This window comes from Geotrypetes seraphini, chromosome 1 (genome assembly GCF_902459505.1).
Source record: "Geotrypetes seraphini chromosome 1, aGeoSer1.1, whole genome shotgun sequence".
Classification (NCBI taxonomy): domain Eukaryota; kingdom Metazoa; phylum Chordata; class Amphibia; order Gymnophiona; family Dermophiidae; genus Geotrypetes; species Geotrypetes seraphini.
In genome coordinates, this window is record NC_047084.1 from 465,497,720 (window position 1) to 465,521,542 (window position 23,823).

The 23,823-nt window shown below is 39.1% G+C and overlaps 1 protein-coding gene across 6 annotated transcripts in view; it reads left to right on the forward strand.

Moving 5' to 3' along the window:
- The window catches only part of HDAC6 (histone deacetylase 6), a 155,903-nt gene that overhangs the window by 98,956 nt on the left and 33,124 nt on the right, over window positions 1-23,823 (forward strand). For all 6 annotated transcript variants that reach the window (XM_033923827.1, XM_033923844.1, XM_033923853.1 and 3 more), the window contains 5 exons: window positions 486-681; window positions 2,361-2,489; window positions 19,144-19,312; window positions 19,998-20,131; window positions 20,397-20,465. In XM_033923827.1, coding sequence (XP_033779718.1) covers window positions 486-681; window positions 2,361-2,489; window positions 19,144-19,312; window positions 19,998-20,131; window positions 20,397-20,465 — 697 coding nt within the window. The remainder of the gene's footprint in view (window positions 1-485; window positions 682-2,360; window positions 2,490-19,143; window positions 19,313-19,997; window positions 20,132-20,396; window positions 20,466-23,823) is intronic.

Genomic DNA, 23,823 nt, shown 5'->3' on the forward strand with positions numbered 1-23,823 from the left:
GTTTGAGACCACTGATGTAGGGGATAAGGAGAAAGAAGCTGCTTGGCACAGTGCAAAATGGAAAAACAACCACCACCCTGGAATAGGGAATACTGGTGCTGGAAAGAAGGTAGGGGGGAGAGAGTGAGAGAAATATGAGAAGTGGAGGTTTTGGGAAGGTTACCATACTCTTGTTTTTGTAGGAGGAGGAGGATGATGTTTTGGGGTCATCCTTATTGGGGGTACTTCACAAACTTTCAGAAGTTTGAGGGTACTTTCTACTTGAAAGGGTTAAGAAACAATGCTCTAAAGAAAAACTAGAATCAGTAAATCTGTGCACTAAAAAAGGGAGATTTGTATTTATACTTGAATTGTGGATTGGATTTATTACTATTATTTTACAACTTTTTCTTTCATTGACCCCCTAGTACCCACGCTCTGCATGGATAACTGAATAGTGCCTGTTCTGGAAACATTATAAAGTTGATATGAATTGCATTCCTTAGGCTTAGGGGACCTGTCACCAGAGAAGGAGGAGGAGAAGGAGGAGGAGGAGCAGGCAGACAGAGGGATGCTGAGCCCTGAGGCACTTGATGCTCTTTTAGATTCAACAATGATAGAAGTTATGAGACCATTGCCCAAGGAACGCACAGGACTTGTCTATGATGAGAGGATGAAGGAGCACTTTAACATGTGGGACAGGTTAGGGGAAGCTTGTTTTGCTGCTGCTTCTGCTATCCCTGTTCTGTGATGGGGCACTCTGGGTGTATGTGTGAAGGAAGCTTTCGCTGCTTCTTCTGCTGTCTCTGTTCTTTGGTGGGACAATGTATGAGAGGGAAGCTTGCGCTGCTGCTGCCTGTGCTGTCCTCTATGGAGGGCATGAGGGAAACTTGCACTACCATACTGTGTCTGTTCAGTGGTGAGAAAGTGTGTGTATTTCTCCAGTTACAGCCAGTTATGTAAAATCAATAATATAACAATCTTTCCTAGCAATGAGAAAGATAAGATCCATCAAAAAATACTTTGAAACGGAGGATTTCCAAATCTTAGTGCAATCCCTAATCCTATCTCAACTAGACTACTGTAATGTAACACTAGTTCTCTGCTCTAAAACATTACTATCGCATATTCGACTAGTTCTAAATGCAACGGTAACACTCATACAGATTATGGAAATTGGAACACCTACAGCCCTCCTATATGAAACTACATTGGTTGCCCATAAATGCAAGGATCAAGTTTAAATTAGGCATCACTGCCTTTAAGATCCTATGTGGGAATGCCCTCACCTACATAAGAGTTGGCCACTCTACTATGGGGTGCCTCCAACAGATATTCTATCAGACTGGTGTAGTAAAGGGGGGGCAGTCTGCCCGCCACCCCTCTCTTCTTTCCACTCCTTCCCTCACCATGCATGCACCTCCCATCCCCGTAACTCTAGTTGTTCACCACCGTGAGCAACAGCTTTAGCGTGCTCCTCACGACCATGTTGTTTCTCCCGATGATGTCACTTCTGGATGCCGCGCATAGGAAGTGACGTCAGAGGGAGAGCCAACGGGGTTGCAAGGAGCACGTTGAGGATCTTGTTGCTTGTGGCGGTGAACAACTAGAGGGAAGGGAGCGCACATGTGTCAGGGTGATCAGGGAAGGAGCGGGGAATGGAGATGAGGGCAGGGAGGGGCGCTACCTCCCCAGGCGCCTTTCACCCTCGCTATGCCACTGCCACAAGAAATATTTTCCACTTAATTCCCAGCATGCAACAATATGAAGCTGCTACTATTTGGGTTTTTCCCAGGTACTTGTGACTTGGATTGGCCTCTGAAGATGGGCTACAGGGCTAGATGGGCCTAGTAAGGCTATTCTTATGTTCTTCTAGCACAAACACTTCTCATACCCATTGAAGCACACAGTTTTCCACCTTAACCGTTAATGCCTGCTCACTTGTCAGTCTTACTTGTGCAGAGCAGGTCAGATATGATAGCCCTCTCTCTTTCTCTCTCTGTTGAAAAGGAAAATAAAAGCAAACAGAGCTCAAAAATCTTAACAGCACCAGCATAGATTCCTCAAACAGTGCTAACCAAGTCAGTCTTGCTGAGGTACCGGTGGAACTCCTTCACCTAATGCCAAGCACACTTCCAACCCCAAACACTCAGCTAGAGTACTAATGGGTCTCAGTACCTGCTTCATGGTTGCTTCTGTTTGTGCTAATCTGTGGTGAGGTAGTATATGTGTGTGCGCAAGAGAGACACGTGCACTGTTGCTGTCTATGCTGCCTCTGTTCTGTTGTGGGGAAGTGTGTGTATATGTGTGTTTGGGAAGCTTGTGCTGTTGCTGTTCTGGATTTACTTTGTATTGTCCTGCTGTGTCATCTTCTTGCCTAGTTATCATCCTGAGGTTCCCCAGCGCATATCCAGGATTTACCAGCTGCACATGGATCTTGGTTTAGTGAGTCGCTGTTGCCGGTTGCCCTCGCGCTGTGCCACCATTGATGAATTACTGATGTGCCACAGGTAGGTGGACTTTTGCATAAGATTGAAAGGCAGGTGGTTGTGTTAATAGTCTACATTTTAGAGACACTGTTGAAATATTAGCTATACAGAATAATTGGAAGAAATTGTTTTATGAACAACTGCATTTCTTGTTATTTGAAGTAGAGCTTGACTGAGTTTCAGTTTTGGTTTCAACATCAAAACTGAACGGAATTCCTTGTTTGGGTTTTAGCTGAAAATGCAAGTACATTTTCTGCTGAAACTAAACCTCCCTCCCATGATCACTCTCTTCCCTGCCTCACCCTCACCCACTCAAAGGTCCTCCCCAGGTCTACTTTTAAACTTCCTGGTGGTTTAGTGGATCTTCAAGGCAAGAGCAATCCCAAGTCATTCTTGTCCCACTGGTTTTACAGCCAAAATGGCTGCCGGGACTTCCTGCAACTGCCTCACGAGACTACCACTGCAGGTCCCAGTGGGTATCCAATAATAAAAATGGCCACCTGTCTTGGGCGCCCCCTCCTTCCCTCCCACCATCCAAAGGCCCTCCCTGGGCCTACCTTTAAACCTTCTGGTGGTCTACTGGGTGTTCAGGGCAAGAGTGATCCCCAGTCGCTCTTGCTTCTGCTGGTTCCGCAGCCAAAACGGCCACTAGGACCTCCCCCGGTTTCTTATTAATAATGTATCACATTTCTTTAAATTGTAATGCTGATCTGATCACTAAAATATATTGGAAGTTTACTTGTGAGCTCACTTATATTAAAAGGTATAAAGAGAGTGTGAAAAAAATGATTATCTGTCTGATATTTAAGAAAATATAATCTAATCCATTTAATCCTGCCAATTATAGGCCTGTTTCTAATCTCCGCTTTCTGTCTAAATTGTTAGAAAAAACTGTGTACTCTCAGCTACATGACTTTATCAATAAGACCAATAGCCTCCAACACTGGCAAGCAGGATTTCGCAAACATCGCAGTACTGAAACTGTTATCACTTTACTACTTGGTGATCTTCATGTTGTTCTGCTTTAGTGATCTTCACTCTATCCTAGATAAGGGGGCATATCACTTTTGTAGTGTTGCTTGATCTATCGGTGGCATATGATTTCATCGACCACTCTTTACCACGTTCTTAGTTGGCCAAAAAGATTACCCAAGGATAAGTCCAAACCTATGTCACTAATCACGATAGCCATTAACTATAGCTAGGTTTTGTAATATAAAGAAATGCATTCCAGGAAGGAAGCAACTGTCCTGGGGCATGCAAGAAAAGCCAGACACAAGGTCCTTGGCTCACTCCCTTTCTGTTACCTCTAAAGGAAAACTGACACATTTGAAAGAGTGGACGCTGAAGAGTGAGCCAAGGACCGTGTGCCTCTGGCTATTCTTGCATACCCCAGGACAGTTGCTTTCGTCCTAAAGTGGTATCTTTCTTCCATGTGAATCAAGCCCTCGTACTTCATTCCACCGGGAAGAGTGTGGAGAGGAGTTTAAATAGCTGCATTTTGCTTGGTATTAGGCAGGTCTTGTCAGACAAATCTGATCAACTTCTTTAATTGGGTGACCAGAAAATTGGATAGAGGAAAAGCGCTAGGTGTGGTGTATTTAGATTTTAGCAAAACCTTTGACATTATTCCATACAGGCCTCTAATAAATGAACTGAGTACCCTTGGTATAGGCCCTAATGTGACAGACTAGGTCAGGAACTGGTTGAGTGGAAGGCGAGAGAGGGGTAGTAGTTAACGAAGCTTGCTCTGAGGAAAGAAATATTACCATTGGTGTACTGCAAGGTTCAGTTCTTGGGAGTGTTCTTTTTACCATTTTAATAAGTAATACTGCTGAAGGAATTTCTAGTAAGATTTGCCTCTTTGTGGATGATACCAAAATCTTCAATAGGGTAGATACCCTTGATGATGTGGATAACATGAAGGACCAAGCGAAGCTTGAAGAAATGGTCTGGAATTTGGCAGCTAAGATTTAATGCTAAAAAAAAAAGCAAGGTATTGGGCTGCAAAAACTCAAGGGAATGGTACGGTTTAGAGGATGAAGAACTTTTGTGTACAAAAGAGGAGTGGGACTTGGATGTGATAGTATGTGATAATATTAAGGTAGTCAAACAGGTTGAAAAGGTGACGGTTTAGGGTGGGTGCTTAGGGAGAGGAATAGCCAGTAGGTAAAAGGAGGCATTAATGCCCATGTATAAGAGACTGGTGAGACCTCATTTAGAATATTGTGTACAATTCCAGAGAATGAACCTTCAAATAGATTTAAACAGGATGGAGTCGGTCCAGAGGAAGGCTACTAAAATGGTCAGTGGTCTTAGTCATAAGGCTTATGGGAATAGAATAAACATCTCAATACGTATATTTTGGAGGAAAGGTAGAAGAGGAGAGATATGATAGAGATGTTTAAATACCTATGTGGCATAAATGCACATGAGTTAAATCTTTCAGTTGAAAGGAAATTCTGGCATGAGGGGACAAGGGATAAAGGTGAAAGGGGATAGATTCAGAAGTAACCTCAGAAAATACTTTCATGGAAAGAGTAGTGAATGTTTGGAATGGCCGCCTGGTGGAGGTGATGGAGACAAAAAGTGTCTGAATTCAAGAAAGCTTGGGGCGAGGAGGAGATAGTAGAAGGTATGGTCGGGCAGACTTGATAGGCCATATGGTTTTTATCTGCCTTTGTATTTCTGTTTCTAAGTGCTTTTTAAGTATCTTGAAGTAACAAATGATTTCTTTTTTTTTTTTCCAATTCTTTATTATTTTCAAAACTTACAGTAAGATACAGGGGATCCAAGATGGCCGACGGGACAGCTAGCTGAGCTTCCCAGTTAGATTCTCGTTTGAATTGCAGGCTTTTTTTCTTCCTGTGACTTTCTGTCCTTACCTGACAATGCCGAAAAGAAGGGGCCAAAGTGCCGCTGTAGCCTCACGGCGCCTCGACCCCGCAAAAGTCGGCAACATTGAGGACCTAATCCGCCGGATGCAGGAAGTGTCGGCGGCAGCGGTGGCTTCACCGTTGGAGGCTCTCGTTGGTGAGCAAGAGGCGGTCTCCCCGGGACTGGAGATCTCGCTGAGTCCCGACGCTAGAGCACCTCCCCCTCTCCCTCAGAGCACCAGTTCCCCTCGGACAGTGGAGCCATCGGAGGTCGGTGAGCTCCTGTCCCGTGAGGCATTAGACACCAGACAGGGGAGACTGGATTTGGAATCCTGTTTGGGGAATCCTGTATTGGCTGAGGCTCATAACAGCATGAGGGACTGCAGCTTCCAGGAGAACAGCATACAGGAGGAGAGGTCTGCTATACTTAATCTTCCTATTCAATCTGAACAATCTAATATAATAGAGAAACCCAGAGAAATAACTCTTGAGGCGATATGGGATCTAGTGACGGACCTGGCAAAATCAATTAAACCTCAAATTTCTCAAATTGAATTAAAATTAAACACCCATGAAACAGATATTAAAAGCTTACAAACTGAAATACAGGACCTTAAAAACTCAAATGCTGCCACCAAACAATTTAATGAAACATTAATGAGAGATAATACAAATATGAGAAGAAAATTGGAAGCTCTGGATAATCTTTCTCGCAATAATAATCTCAGGTTAATTAATTTTCCTAGAGTGGCAACAATACCTCCGAGAGATATGATAAAAAGGTATATGACAGAAATATTGGACATATCAGAAGAATTGCTTCCACCACTTTCTCAGGTTTATTATCTGCTTACACAAAGGGTCCAAGGACAAAACCAAGAACCACTACCATCGTCAGAGGTCCAACAGAATTTAAATGTTTCATTGATGTTGGAACAGTCAGATAAGGAAATAGCGATGCCTGCAACTTTACTTCTTATTGTTGCCTTGGCACCAGACAAAAACTGGTTGCTGAGACTTTACTTCAAAAATAAGCTAAAAGAATTTTTGGGATTTAAAATACAAATATTTCCGGACCTGGCACGAGATACCCAGAAGCGACGTCGTGAATTTCTGATTTTGAAGCCGGGAGTTATTGCTCTTGGAGCTTCCTTCTTCTTAAGACACCCATGTAAATGTGTGATATTATATCAAAAGCAAAAATATGTCTTCTTTGACCCTATGCAGCTGACAACCTTACTGTCAGCTGCACACCTGAAAGCTGGGACAATGACATAATGAATGCTCATTGTTTAATTTGATCACTTCCTCCAGCTGACTATATCCCTGTTTTTCTTCTTCTTTATATTTCAATGATTCTTTTTGGCTCACTGCTTTATATCTTGGATCCATGAATTGAGGACTTGAGGAGGAGACTATGATTACTTTTGCTGTGAAAGTGATTAATGTTACTTTGGAATTTTATTTTTCTTTATTGCTTCTCCTTTCTATACAAGTGTCTACTTGATATGTTTTTTGAAAATTTGATAAATAAACAAAAAACAAAAAAACTTACAGTAAGTGTAACAATAAATACCACATTTTATACATCAATAACACACTTAATATTCCATTTATATCCATTTCAGAATTAATCCCCCCTCCCTCCTAAACAATCACAATGCAATCACATAACATTTCTATAATGAACCCAAATATATCTAAAATCTAACAGACCCCCCCAACCTCCCCCCTCCCGGATGTGCATGACATAGGGAAAAACATTAATTAAACATTACAGTATTTTGCTAATGGCTCCCAAATCTCCTGAAATTTATTAAAATTCCCTTTCTGAATGGCTAATATTCTTTCCATTTTATACACGACACAGTGAATTCCACCAAAAACTCTAATTAAGCCTCGTCCAATTCTTCCAATTGCTCGTAATTTGTTGTATGACAACTCCTGTCATTATTAATAAAAGCCTGTTGTTTTTAGATGATATTTGACTTTTAGTTCTCATTGACATGCCAAAAAGCACAGTATCATAGGATAATGCCACTGGATTTTCTAAGAAGCAATTTATTTGGCCCCATATTGATTTCCAAAAAGCCAAAATAAATGGACAGTAGAACAATAAGTGATCTAAAGTCCCTGCTTCGAGATGACATTGCCAACATTTATTAGACTTAGAGCTGTCCAACTTTTGTAACCTAACAGGGGTCCATAATGCTCTATGTAACAGAAAAAACCAAGTTTGTCTCGTAGATGCTGACATTGTACATCTCACCCTCCAAGACCAGATTTGTGGCCATTGAGATGCAGGAATTTGCTGCTTAATCTCAATACTCCAAATGTCCCTAAGACCAGTTTTTGGTTTCTTATTTATAAATCCAGCTAACAATTTATACCACTGTGCGGCCTGGTGTCCCAGGAAGTCTATCTGAAAGCATAAGAATTCCAAACTATACTGATTATTTAAATTTTTCCATTCAGGGAACCCTACCTGAATAGCCTGCTTCAGTTGCAACCATCTATAACTTTGTGATTTATTAAGTTCAAATTTATGTTGCAAATGTGATGTCTGGTGCTGGTCACCTTTGAGATTTAGCCTGAGCCAGAGGTTTACGTTATCCATGATGGGCTCATACTGATGTCCACTACTTTAAATCCTGTTTTCTCCCATGGAATAACCGTTTTGCCAGACTTTCCTCCTCAGGTCTAAGGTGTTTTAGCCAATTTTTTAGTAGTATCTTTCTTAGGCTTATATTGGCTATATATTTTGAAAGGGTTTTTTCATTTTGCTGTTTTGGCAAATGTGAAAAGCCATTAGATATAACATCCTCTAAAGTATGTATTCCTGCTATCATCCAATGCTTCCTTAAATCCGCCAATTTGAATCTTGGAGTTTAGCCAAATAGTTTGATTTGTTTTTTTTTTTTTCCATTATATTTTTATTTTCAAATTTTACAAAAAGTGTACATAATAATAAAATACATTTGATAAATGCATGGTAACACTTTTATATCTAACACAATGTATGTCTGAATTTGATTTTCCCCTTCACCCTCCCCCCACCCTTTTATTGCTTTAATATAATATTTTCAAATTTTATAAAAGTATACAACATATTAGAATACAATTGATAATTATTCAATAACATATTTATATCTAATACAATATATTCTGGATAAATTTTATTCATTTTCCCTCCCCCCACCCTTCTATTATTTTTTAATCATTTGTTACATTTTGTATCATATATTATAATATATTATATATAAATTGTTTTCTTTACCCCCCCTATATGTGTGTCATAAAAAAAAAAATCTCTAAAAGAAGAAAAGAAGAAAAAGTATTCTATTATTTAATCATTACAGTATTTTGTCAATGGCCCCCATATTTTTATAAATTTATTATATGTCCCCTTTTGTATTGCTATTGTTCTTTCCATTTTAAAAACATGGCATATTGTATTCCACCAAAATGTGTAGTTTAGGTTGTTGTAATTTTTCCAATTGTTAGTTATATGTTGAATGGCAACCCCTGTCATAATTAATAAAAGTTTATTATTTTCTGGTGAAATTTGACTTTTTTTTCTCATCATTGTTCCAAATAAAATTGTATCATATGATATTGCAATATGATTTTCCATTAATTTATTAATTTGTGGCCAAATTGAATTCCAAAAAATTTTAATATAAGGACAATGATATAATAAATGATCTAATGTCCCTGGTTCTAGATTACAGTGCCAGCATCTATTAGACTTAGAACTGTCTAGTTTTTGTAAACGAGTAGGGGTCCAAAAAGCTCTATGTAATAAAAAGAACCATGTTTGTCTCATAGACGCTGACACTGTACATCCCATTCTCCAAGACCAAATTAGTGGCCATTGAGATGCATTAATTTGATGTCCAATCTCAATGCTCCAAATGTCTCTTAGACCATTTTTTGGTTTTTTATTCAAATATCCAGATATTAATTTATACCACAATGCGGCTTGATGTCCTAGGAAGTCTGCTTTAAAGCATAAGAACTTTAAACTATATTGATTGTTTAATGATTTCCATTCAGGGAACCCAACCTGAATGGCCTGCTTCAATTGCAACCATTTAAAACTTTGTGTTTTATTAAGACCAAATCTATGTTGCAATTGTGAAAAATCCAGCAGTTTACCTTCTGAAATAATATCATCTAGAGATCTAATTCCTGCAATAATCCAGTTCTTCCAAAGGATTTGAGCTCCGCCTACTTTGATCTTGGAGTTTATCCATATGGATTGATTAGTTGATTTATATATTGGGATGGGTGTTAATTTATCAATAAATCTCAATGTTTTCCAAGTATCCATTATTATTTTATTTTCTCTGTATCTTTTAGGTATATTAATACTTGGTAAATGAACTAAATTTAGGGGAAACATAAGGCGCCATTCCAAATATAACCAATCTGGTGTATTATCTATAAGTTCTGGGAGGATCCAATACATACCCTGACGTAGAATATAGGCTTGATGGTACCTATAGAAATTTGGAAAATTTACCCCTCCCTCCTTAATTGATTTTTGTAAGGTTACCAAAGCTATTCTAGGTGTTTTACCAAGCCAAAGAAATTTTGTTAAAATTCTATTAAGCTTCTTATAAAAGGACCCCTGAAAATAAATAGGTATCATACTCATTTGGTAGCAAACCACAGGCAACATCATCATTTTAATAGTTTGAACTCTGCCCCACCAAGATATATGTAATGGGTTCCATTGTTCACATAACTCCGTTACTTTTTTTAATACATATTTTTCATTTTCTTTTACAGTATCTTCAATTGTTTTTTTAACTTGAATGCCTAGATATTTAAATCCTTCTTCTTTCCATATGAATGGAAAAATATCAAATAATCCTTTTACACAGTAAACATTCAAGGGTATAATTTCAGATTTATTCCAATTAATTTTATAACCTGAAAATTTGCCAAACTTATCAATTAATTCCAATAAAGAAGATAAGGTAGACTCTGGATTTCTCAAATAAAGCAAAATATCATCAGCATAAGCCGAAATTTTATATTCCATATCTGAATATGGAATTCCTTGTATCTCCCTCGTTTGCTGTATTGCTAACAATAAGGGTTCTAATACAACATCAAATAACAAAGGAGATAAAGGACAACCTTGTCTAACTCCCCTCTGCAATTGAAAACCATCAGATATCTTATTATTAATATTTAATCTTGCAATCGGGAAGCTATACAATGTTTTTACCATTTGTATAAATCCAGAACCTATACCAAACCATTCTAAAGCCTGATACATAAAATTCCATTCTACCCTATCAAATGCTTTCTCAGCATCTAATGAAACTGTAAATGCCGGTTCATCCATTTTTTTTGATAAGTTTAGCATGTGAAATAATAGTCTAGAGTTATTGGAGGAATGTCTTTTAGCAACGAAACCCGTTTGATGCATATCTATAATATGTGGGAGAGCTTTGGCTAATCTCAAAGCCAAAATTTTCGCCAAAAGTTTATTATCAACGTTTATCAAAGATATAGGCCTGTAGTTTGAAACCAAAGTAGGATCTTTATTTGGCTTAGGCAAAACAATTATTATTGATTCAGCCATAGTACCTTTTATATTACCTTTTATAAGTTGTGTCTGATATAATTTTAATAAATGTGGGGAGAGGATATTTTGAAATGTTTTATAAAATTCTACTGTGTAACCATCACCACCTGGAGCGGATCCAACTCTAAGAGATCTCAATGCTGTTTCTAATTCTTTTAATGATATAGGTTCTTCTAAACTTCGTTTTATATGATCAGGAATCTTAGGTCCATTTATTAAATCTAAAAATTTTTTTCCATCTTTTTGTTTCTCCAAATAAGGTTCGGAAGAATATAGATCCTTATAAAAATTTAAAAATTGTTTTAATATTATATTTGTTTGATTTGTTATTATACCATTATCATCTTTTATTCCATTAATATTAGTTCTCCTTTTTTTTGCCTTAAGATAATTTGCTAATAATTTTCCCGCCTTATTAGAATTTCCATAATACACCGTTTGTTTGGAAAACAAATCTTTTCTTATCATTTTTGAAGTTAATTCATTATATTTACCTTTTACTTTCAAAAGAGCTTGCAAAACTTCATATTCCCATTTACTTATCAATTTAGCTTCTAATATTTTTATTTCTTTTTCTAATTCTATATATTGTTTTTTAATTTGTTTCCTAATAAAAGCTGAATATGATATGATATTACCCCTCATAGTTGCTTTAAATGCATCCCATACATTCTCTATAGATGTATCTTCCACTAAATTTATTTGAAAAAATTCATTAATTTGTGTTTTAAAATTTTCCAAAAATTTGTCATCCACAAGCAATGCATTATCAAATCTCCAAAGAGGTCTATTATTTTCTAATTGATCTAATTGTAATTCTATCCATATTCCCGCATGATCCGAAATGATAATAGGATCAATGGAGGCTTTAATCACTTGTTGCACTTTATTTGTTGAAACAAAAATATAATCTATTCTTGAAAATGATTTATGAACCTGTGAACAAAATGAATACTCCTGATCATTAAAATGAAGAATACGCCATATATCTTTCAAATCACATGATCGAACTAAATTATCTAGACCTAAAGATTTAATACTTTTACCTGGTTTTTTATCCAATAATGGATCCATTACAGCATTAAAATCTCCAGCCACCACTAAATTAGAGGCAGCCAGTGGTAATAACATATTTTGTAGCTTTTTGAAAAATTCTGATTGATTCGAATTAGGGGCATATATATTAAATAACGTCAGGGTATCATTTCCCATACCTATATCGATATGTATCCATCTTCCATGTGGATCTGAATTTTTTACCTTTATATTGGCCATACATTTTTTATTTATAAGGATTGCAACCCCTGCTTTTTTGCCCACTGCTGGAGCAAAAAAACATTCTTTTATCCATCCACCTGATAATTTCTGTGATTCCTTCATATTAAGATGGGTCTCTTGCAGACAGTATATATCTGCATTTTGTTTTTTTAAAAATGTTAATATTTTTTTCCTTTTAATTACGTGATTCAGGCCATTGACATTAATAGAATATATTTTAAAAGACATTATATATTTTAATATTTTTCATTATCTTATTCTTCCTCTCCTCTTTCATATTTAATATCCAAAAAATTTTCTTCATGACACACATATTTAACCCTAATGTATCTCCCTTAATTATTCTAATAAATATTCTCCTTATCCCTCCCTTTCCCACCCAATATATTGGCTGCTTAAGGATACACATTGGAACTGTAATCCTAACATTCTCCCCATTCCAGGCAATCAATATTCAATTGTTTAAACAAATTTCCCTTCTATCTATCTATATTGATCTTTTATATATATTTAATCATTTTCCATAACTTTTTATTAATGTATCATTTTCCATTTAACAATATGTTAATTTGTATTTCCTTAGTATTATGATTTCAACATATAATTATTTTAAACATATATGCAGTGTATTATTTAATAATTTTCCTATATTCTGTTCTTTCTTTCATATAATTATTATTGTCTTTTCTTTGTATTGTTTTCCTCCATTTCTTCAAATATTTCGATATGTTATATTTTCTATTTTTTCATAGAGTCTTCTAAACCATCTTAATATATTATGTTAATATATCATAGGTTCTGGTTTAGAGAGAAACTCTTTTAGTTTTTCGGGATCCTCAAAATATAAGGACTTGTCTCCAGATGACACTCTCATTTTCGCCGGGTAGTATAGACCATATTTAAATCCTTTTTCTTTGAGTAGAGGTCTCATGTCTAGTAATCTTTTCCTTTTAGTTGCTGTGTTTTTGGCGAAGTCTGGTAAAAACCATAATCTTGATCCTTTATAATTTAAGTTTTTATCTTTTTTTGCAGCATTTAGTATCTCTAGTGCTTGTTGGTATCTCAACATTTTGAAAATGATTGGTCTTGGTCTGTTTTTATTTTCTAGATTTTTTATTGGGATTCTATGCGCCCTTTCAATTTCAATTGGTTGTTTCAAGTCTAATTGTAGAATTTTTGGAATTAAATTTTCAAGGAAAAGGATAGTATTTTTTCCCTCTAGATTTTCTTGTATTCCAAAGAGTTTGATGTTCTTTCTTCTTCCTCTATTCTCGTAATCCTCCAGTTGATCTTTTAATTTATTTAATTCCAGGTTGTCGTTTTTACATCTTTTTGATTCACATTCTATAGTTTCCATTTTTGATTCTAGTTCAGTTGTTCTTTTGTTGTTAACTTCCATTTGTCTATGTATATTTAAAATTTCTTCTTTCATTTCAGACATATTAGTTATAGTTTCTTTAAGCATTTGTTTGATTTGTTTTAATTCTTCCATGACTTCAGCTTTGCTTAATGTGTCTGATTCTTCGATAGGAAGTGGTATTTTGCTTGGTGTTATTTGTTCTTGTTTCTGTCTTTTTGCAGATGTACCAGCCTCATTTTTGTTTTGTCTGGTACTTGTCATGTTGTTGTTTTCTTTTTCTTTGTTATTCTTATTTCTTGTATTTAGTCTTTTAGATTTGGTATTCTTAGGTTTTTAATCTCTTTTCTTCCAAGATTTTGTTCTATCTTTTGAAGTAGATATTTTTCTTTTTAAGCTCTTTTCTTTTTCCTTTACCTATGTCAGTTTGAAAATTCTTTTCTCACTTTCACTTTTTCATTGAAGTAGGGGAACTCTTTTTTTTCTCCTCTCACAAGCCCAATCGCAGCCCTGATTGAGGAGAGCAACACTTTTTTAGAGTTATTTTTCCTATTTTGACCAACTTTAAGCAATTTTCTTCTGTTTTTTCTCAGCGTCTCTCAATTTCCTCAATGTCTTACTGTTTCAGTTTTTTAAAGTTCCGTTAAACCTTTTCTCTGTCTCCTCTCTCACAAGCCCAATCGCAGCTTTGTCAGAGGAAATTAATATTCAATTCAGTATTTATTTTAGTAAGCTGATATTTATTTGTCTTCAGTGCTTCAGCACTTAATTATTGAGAGAAAATGCAAGTATTCCTCTTTCTCAAATTTTTTTTTTAATCCCCTTTTTTTTTTATCAAAGAATAATCTTTTTCCTTTTTTTTGGTTTCAATATAGCTGGTCAGAATACAAAATTCTTTCACAATTTTTCCAATCAAATTGTTTGATCTCTCACTTGTACTTCAAGAAATTGCTTCAAGCAGAGGATAATTTGATCTTTCTCAGGATTCCAACTCAATACTGGCTGAAAGAGAGCTGCTTCAAACTGTCTCAGCTTTAGATTGTTAAACTGACAACTGCCACATAATGAGATCTATTTTTTTCAATACTTCAAGTAATTAGTTGATCTCAGGGCTCCGACTGTCTGTGAAGGGTAATTTCAAACCGCCATAGTTCAGGAATTCAACCGACAACAGGCTTCACACTAGAATCAGTCTTTCTCTTACTTCCCTGCCCTTTTTGGTCAGTTTAAGTTTAAGTTTTTAATATTTCTTCTCTAAACCGTACCGATCCAACTTTCTCTATTTAAAATAGTCTATTCTCACAAAAAAGAAACCGGCAAAAGGACAATATTGATCTCTCTCTTCACCACTCGTAGGGCTCTGAGTCAGCGCCGGCAGGAGAAATCAAACCGCCATACAGATCAACTGACAGCAGCCTCACAACCAGATCAGTTCTCTTCTTTTTAACTTTTAATCAGCTTTCATCGCCTCAGCGTACCCTCTCCCCAATCTTCCACTGTCTTAGCAAAGAGAAAATCTTCCGATTCTTTGCCTCCAGAGTCTCTGTTCAGCGCGGGCGGGAGAGGTCTGTTTCAAACCGCCACAACTCATTCCCTTTTCATCTTTTCTCTTTGTAATTCTCTCCTTCCCAACACCAACAAATTTTACATTCGTTGATCAGTTTAAGTTTCTATCACTTTCACTCTCTGCTTGCCGTCTCAGCACAGACAAAAGCCGGCGAAATTACCTTCTCTCAGCTTTTCTTCGATGTCAGCGTCTTGATGTCGGCACTCTGATTATTTAGCTGTTATTCACTCAATCTTCAACTTTAATCTTAAGAGGTAGTATCATCATCAATAATAATTATTTTTTGATGTAATCTTCAAGAAGGGAATATTATTTTTTATCTTCAGTTGCCTAAATGAAGAGGAGCTCAGCGATTACACGTCCATTCGTGTTCGCGTTAAGCCACGCCCCCCCAATAGTTTGATTTGTTGATTTGTGAATTGGAATAGGTGTTAAATTATTGACATATCATAATGTTTTTCACGTATCTACAAATATTCTGTTTTCCTTATATAATCTAGGCACTTTGATACTAAGAGCATGGCATAATCGCAGAGGAAACATGAGTCGCCATTCCAACCATAACCAATCTGGTGTATTTTCAATGAGCTCTGGGAGGACCCAATACATACCTTTGCGCAAAATATAGGCTTGATGATGCCTATAAAAATTGGGAAAATTTACCCCTCCTTCTGTAATTGTTTTCTGTAAAGATACTAAAGCTACTCTAGGAGTTTTACCCAGCCAAATAAATTTTGTAAGAATAGTATTTAACTTCTTATAGAAGGACCCCTTAAAGAAAACTGGTAACATAACTCATTTGATAACATCACAGGCAATATCATCATTTTAATAGTTTGGACTCTCCCCCACCAAGAAAGATGTAAAGGATTCCATTGCTCACACATTTCTGTTACCTTCTGTAATAAAATTTTTTCATTCACTTGCATTGTTTCATCCAATGTGTTTTTTTAATCCAAATACATAAGAACATAAGCAATGCCTCCGCTAGGTCAGACCTAAGGTCCATCGTGCCCAGCAGTCCACTCACACGGAGGCCCAACAGGTCCAGGACCTGTGCAGTAATCCTCTATCTATACCCCTCTAGCCCCTTTTCCAGCAGGAAATTGTCCAATCCTTTCTTGAACCCCAGTACCGTACTCTGCCCTATTATGCCCTCTTGAAGCGCATTCCAGGTGTCCACCACACGTTGGGTAAAGAAGAACCTCCTAGCATTGTAAAGTCTAGGTTATTAAATTCAATCCATTTAAATAGACATAGGCTCAGAATTTGACAAGAAGTCCTTTAACTTTTCCGGATCTTCAAAATATAAGGACTTGTTTCCACTTGTCACTCTCATTTTTGCAGGATAGTACAAGCCATATGTGAGCCCCTTTTCTTTCAATTGAGGTCTTAACAGGAGGAATTGTTTTCGTATGTTCGCCGTGTTTTTTGCAAAATCCAGCAAAAACAGCAACTTTGATCCTTTATAATTTAAGTATCTGTCAGCTTTAGCCAAATTTAATATTTCCAAGGCCTGCTGGAATCGTAAGAGCTTGAAAATTAAAGGCCTTGGCTTCACTTGGTTAGTTGACCGTTTGGATGGAATCCTGTATGCTTGTTCTATTTCTATGGGATGTTTTGAATTTAATTGCAGTAACTTTGGTAAAAGATTTTCCAAAAATTGGATAGCGTTTCCCCCTTCCAAATTTTCAGCTAATCCAATAAATTTCACATTCTTTCTCCTTCCTCTATTTTCGTAGTCTTCAAGTTGTTTCTTCATTTCTTTGATATCTTGACTGTCAGTTTTACATTGAATCGCGTTGATTTCCATCTGCTCCATTTTGTTTTCTAGTAGCGACACTCTCTGATTGGCAACTTCTATTTGCCTGTTTAAATTTAACACTTCTTCATTTACTTCTGAAATTCTAATTGCGCTGTCTTGAAGCATTTGCTTAATGCTCCGTAATTCCGCCATTACTTCGTTTTTATCTAGCATGTCTGCAGTTTCAGCAGGGAGAGGCACTTTCAACAGTATAACCTGATCGTGTTTAACATGCTTCACCGTCCCTCCTGCTGCGAAAGTTGTTTCTAATTTTGCTTGCTGCGTAGCCGCCATACTAAACAACGTTTTGTTATAGCTGCGGGAAAGAAAAAGCCGCAAAATACTTTTCAAAATTTTCTACTTGCTGCCTGGGTTAGAGGAGCGCCGCGATTACCCCTCCATCTTGTGCGCCACCAAGCCACGCCCCCGTAACAAATGATTTCTGAAAGTTGGAGAGATTTAATTCTTTTTGGAGGTTCTAGAAAGGGTGGAAGCAGGCTCTAAGGCTCTATTGCCTCTTGACTCATAAAAACAACCTTGTAAATTTATATTATGAGAGTAAAACAGCCTCATAAGTTTAATAGCTCATTCCATCAGAGGGTTTACAGCCTACTGTGCAGAGTTTTGTGCAGTGATGTGGTTTTCCCTTCATATATTTGCTAGGCATTTATAGGTTAGATATAGAAGTGCAAGCAGAGGCTGCATTTGGAGCCAAAGTTATCTAGGCTGGGATTTCAGGCCCCCATTCTCCTTAAGGACTGCTTTGGTAATAGATAAGGAAGGAGAAAGAAGTCTTACCTGTTAATTTTCTTTCCTTTAGTCCTACTACACCAGTGCAGAAGCCATCCTGAGTGCTACATAAGGATATTGCCATTGGTTCGGCTGGATGCTTTATAATTATTGACAAGTACAGTTTCTTCTTATGATTTCAAAGCCATTCTTTTTATAGTCATGTTTTCTACAAATTGTTTATTATGAATAGGTTCCTATAACTCAAATAAAACGGAAATCACCTTGTCTCCATTGATTTGTCATTCAAGATGCTGAAGACCTAAGGCTGCACGGTGCCTTTATAAAGCAAAACTCGCAGGTCTTTGTTCTCTGTCTATATCTGCTGGTTGACAAGCATAATCCCCCCTACCCCCCATTTCTAGATGGTGTGCTAGGACTAAAGGAAAGAAAATTAATAGGTAAGACCTAATTTCTCCATTATCTCTCTATCTCATCTAACCCTTCTGTCTTGCTTGACCCAGAATAACAATAATCCTATCCCACTTGTGTCTTTGCTGACATGACTGCTGAGAAACTGGAGCTGAAAATTCAGAAACTCCCAGAAGCAAGTGCTGAAGGATACTGGGAATGTAACTTGCCTTGAGTTACAATTGAAAATTGTGAGCTAAATCCCAAATCCTTTTCCTTCCCTTCATTCTCATGAGATGAAAACCAAAAATGAATATCCATTATCAAATGGTAGATCACACAGTATGTGAAAGACCCATTCATTAATATTTGAGACCATAAAATAAGGGTGGTATGTTTGCAATACATAAGTGAAAAGGTACCAAAAGCGGGGTAACAGAAATATTGGCAATAAAAGTTTGGAGAGGCAACTTTAATTTTTGAAAGTTTTGTGTCCTATAGGGATCAGTAGAATGGGACTATGCAAATTTTTTTCACAACTTTGATGTTTTTCAAGTTCTGTAGCCTAAAAACTGCAAGAGCCCCAAGTAGGATATGTGATTTCTGGGATTAAATTACTTTTTTTTTTTTTTAAAATTGATAAACGTGCCTTATTTTTTAAAATTGTAATTAGTTCATACCTGGGACTGAGATTATTCAGGATTATGCAGTTGATATCTCTGTATCTTGTGGTACAAATATGTCACATACCCCACTTCTGTACTTTTTTGCTCAGTGGGGCACAATTTAAAAAGTTTAGCATAGCTGCAGTTAAATTTTAGTGTATAATTATATAAAATCAAATTTTTAATTTTTTTTATAATTTAAAATAATCAAGTCTTATCAACAGTGCTTTATATCCATCTGAACATTGGGGAAATTTTGTTAAGATTTGGGATTTACGTTGTTGCTTCAAATGCACTGATCTAATAGTCAGATCCTAGTCTCACCTGTCGTTGCATTAATCTCTTTGCAGTTTTGCAGTAACCACTAGCTTTTTTTTTTCTTTTAGTCTGGACTACATCAAGACCCTTCAATCAACTACAGACATGAAACCAAGGGATCTGCATCGGAAGGGAAATGAATATAACTCAATTTACCTCAACTCCAAATCCTATGCCTGTGCCCTTCTAGCTGCAGGCTGTACCTTCTCTGCTGTGGAAGCAGTAGTTACAAGAAAGGTGAGTGGTGCAATCAGTAAGCATGCTGCTACTTGAATGGGGGTGGGGAAGAGAAAGTAGCATTAATGGTAAGAGCAGCAGGCTGCGATCCAGGGAAGCCAAAATTCAAATCCCACTGCTGCTCCTTTTAACTTCATTGCCTCAGATGCAAACTTAAATTTTAAGCCCTCCTGGAACAGGAAAGTATACTTGTACCTGAATGTAACTCACCTTGAGCTACTGACAAAAGCATGAGCTAAATCCAAAGTCCCATCCTTTACCTTCTGTACCTCATGCACACATTCTACCACAATTTTGATGCATTCATAGCCTGCCTCAGAATTTCCTCTATCTGCTGTCGGATGAAATACAACAGGGAACGAGCTTTGGAGCTGAGATATATTGATATATTCAGCTACTTCGGTCACAGGAGGCTGCTGCACTGCTTAGACATGGAAAATGTCTCTTTAATGAGAACCAGAGGGGGAAGAAATAAAAAGCAAGTATGTGTGCTAGCTCCCTGACAAGAGACAGCTGGTTAACAGGGTGTATAGAGAATGTATACAATAGCTGCATAATGAGAGCCACCTGATTAAAAGAGCTCAGAGAAGACTGCATGTGATGTTTCTTTGAGACCTGAATGATTAGGGGAGGGTTTTTGCAGAAAGTTTTCAGCTGTCTCTGTCTTTCTCATGATCATCACCAGGTGAGGAATGCCATAGCAATTGTACGTCCCCCAGGACACCATGCTGAGAGGAGTAATGCCTGTGGATTCTGCTTCTTTAATTCAGTGGCTCTGGCAGCTCGCTTTGCACAGGAATTAATAGGCCAGCCAATCAGGTAAGTGGATATTGCTTTATCAGCTGATGAAACATATTCCTACTCCAGAAGCTGACACGAGGTTTGAGGTAGTTTTTATCAGAGAAGAATGTCTAGTTTATACAGTGCACACTGTTGTCACTTGAACAGAGGGGGTATCTCTCTTTTACATGATGCACATGATCACAGGTGGGCAGGTTTTTTTGCACAGTATGAATAGTTGCAGGGAGCAGGCCTCATGTAAAATATTGACCTCAAGCTAGTGGCATCTCCTCTATGGTTGCAGGATACTGATTCTGGATTGGGACATTCACCATGGCAATGGCACACAGCACATGTTTGAGAGCGACCCCAGGTAAGGCAGCAGGGTATGTCTACCACCCCTCACCCTGAGGTAATTTTCTCTGCTTGGTAACCATGAAAAGGCAAAATAACAAATGTGTATCATATAAATTCCCAACAAAGATGCATGTTCTCAGACATTGAAACAGAAATGGAAATAAAGACTGTGATGGAGGTTGTCTAAGTGGTTTACATTCAGGTACTCAAGCATTTTTCCCTATCTGTCCTGGCAGGCTCACAATTTATCTAATGTACCTAGAGCAATAAAGGATTAAGTGACTTGCCTGGGGTCACAAGGAGCAGCATCTGGCTTGAATCCACAACCTCAGGATGCTGAGGCTGTATCTCTAACCACTAGGTGACTCCTTCCTCACAAAAGTAATCAGTCTCTGCATAAGATACAAACTGATTTGGTTAGAATTAAGTTATGTAGAATTTACACACTCCAGAAAAGGTAAGCAGTGTAAGAACACTAGAAAATAACTTTTGGCCAAAATTTGAAAACTCACCTGGAACTATCTAATATAATAAAACCCTAAGCGCGCATGTGCACTCTTACCGGCTTGCTTCCGTTTTCCGTGAGCTGTAGGGCCCCGCAGGCAAGAGTGCGCATGCGCGCTTCTACTCCCTCCCTCCCTCACTCACTGTAACTTCACCGCCGTCGTTCGCCCCCCTCCCCCCGGGCACCCTTTCCCAGCGCACATGAAACCCCATTGACCCTCCCACCGCGAGACGCACAAACCTCCAGCTCCAGCAGCGGCCGCATCACACTAAAGACGTTGCTTCGCGGCCTTCCCATGCTCTGATTTCCTCTGCCGGCGTGGAAGAAGAAATCGGAGCATGAGAAGGCCGCGAAGCAGCGTGTTTAATGTGATGCGGCCGCTGCTGGAGCCAGAGGTTTAACGGTTGTCTCGCGGTAGGAGGGGGTAGGCACAACCCAATCAAGGACAGCAGCGGAGCAGCCAGTGAACAGGACCAAGAACAGATACACCAATGTCCTGCCCTGTGAGTACACACTGCGTCTCTTCCTCCTCTTCACAGCACCTCCATTCGCACCTTTCTCAATCACCTCTCCCTTCTCCTTTCAGACGATCATTACAGGGTGAGGCTTCAATATATAGGAAGTGACCCCAGCACTGACTATATTAATGCAAATTATGTTCTGGTAAGACTGGATCTGTCCTAGCACTAGCCTTTCTGGCACTCTGTCTCGCGGTGGGAGGGTCAATGGGGTCGGCTGCATGGCGGAGATAGTGGCGGGGGAGGGGGGAGAGGGTTCTATTGCACAGGGGGATGGCTAGCAGGCAGGTTGGCTTTGGAGGATGCGGTAGGGCCAAACTGGAAGGCAGTGAGGGGCAGCAGGGAAAAGGTGCTGCTGGACCGGAGGAGCAGGGAAGAGGGACCAGGGGAGTAGGTAAGAGGTGCTGCTGGATAGGGGGAGCAGGGAAGAGGTGCTGCTGGCGGTGGGGGGGGAAGAGAGGCAGGAAGGCAAGGGGGATGCACAGGGGGGTTAGCAAGCAGGCAGGCAAGCTGGCTTCGGAGGGTGGGGGTGGGACAAACTATGGAAGGCAGTGAGGGGAGCAGGGAAGAGGTGCTGCTGGATAGGGGGAGCAGGGAAGAGGTGCTGCTGGCGGTGGGGGGGGAAGAGAGGCAGGAAGGCAAGGGGGATGCACAGGGGGGATAGCAAGCAGGCAGGCAAGCTGGCTTCGGAGGGTGGGGGTGGGACAAACTATGGAAGGCAGTGAGGGGAGCAGGGAAGAGGTGCTGCTGGCGGAGTGGGGGGTGGGGGGAGAGCGTTCTATTGCACAGGGGGATGGCAGGCAGGCAAGCTAGCTTCGGAGGGTGGGAGTGGGATAAACTATGGAAGGGAACATGTGAGGGAAGGAGGCTTTACTAGCACCCGTTAATGTAACGGGCTAAAACACTAGTAGAGCATATATTGTGGAAGTGCAGTGAGATAAGAGCATTCTAGAAAGGTGCTTCAGACAACATACCCTTACTACATTGGATACTGAGATACAAATGCCTCCTGAAATTTGTTTACATACAAACTAGATATATTTAATGTAAATCAGAAACTCTTAAGTGTTGCAGATAAGTAGTATGCAGTTGATATTCAAAGAGTTTGTGTGATTATCTTTTGCTGTTAGCTGTACAGACTCCAAGGTTTGGCTACATTTATTTAATTATATGCAGTAAACAATTACAGCAGTAAACTTATTTCTAGTGCAATGTGTCTAGTGGTCCTGAAACAATAGGGTTCTGTATCTCAACTTGCAAGCTGCTTGCAGAAAACTATCAATTATGTTTTCAACTCCGCCTTCTTTCCAGGGATCTGCTTCTTTCCCCTTCATTTTTTTTGCACGGCACCCACAGCATGGCATTATCGTCAGGTCTTGGGGTCTAAGGCGGTGACCATAGAGGTGATTCCTTGGGCTAGAGCGCACATGAGACGCTTCCAGGACTCTCTCTCGCTGCTTCACTCGGATAAACTTGCTACAACAGCTGCTCCCCTAGCTACCTACAGTGAAGAGCTGTGGTGTCTGTGGATAGCTGCCCTGTACAAGGGCATGCCCCTTCCCATCGCCTCCTTGGTGATACTAATGACCGATGCCAGCCTTTACAGTTGTGGGGGTCATTGCAGCGGATGCCCAATCCAGAGACGTTGGACTCTGGCTCAGCAGAAGTGGTTCATAAATCGCCTGGAACTCAAAGCCATTCATGTAGTGCTACTGACACTGGCAAAGTCTCTGGAGGCAAGGCAGTCAGTCTTCTTGGACAATGTGACAACGGTAGCATATGTCAACAGGCAAGGAGGCACCAGAAGCACCCCTGTACACCTAGAAGCTCAGCTCCTCTTTCTGTGGGCAGAAACTCACTTGCAGGCTCTCTAGCCACGCACGTAGCAGGAGTGGAAAATGTGCAGGCCAACTTCCTCAGTCGGCAGACTCTCGGCCTGGGGGAATGGTCACTGTCTCCACAGGCGTTCAACACCATAGTTCGGTGATGAGGGCCTCCACAAATGGATCTAATGACCTTGACAGCCATTGCCAAGCTGCCTCATTTTTACAGCCACAGATACGAACTTGGAAGTAAAGGATTGAACAAGTTAGTCCAACCGTGGCCAGAGAACAAGCTCTTGTATGTGTTTTCCCCATGGCCCATGCTCTATTGGTACAAGTGGCACCCGATTGGCCATGCAGATCATGGTATGTGGACCTAGTCCTTCTCCAGAGGAACAAAGACCTCAGACTGCCAGTCCAAGTGGCCCTTCTCACTCAGTCTGGTTTCGATCAAGAATCTGGAACACTTTGGACTTATGGCATGGCTCCTGAGCGGGTGGCCCTAACAAGCAAGGGTTATTCGGATGT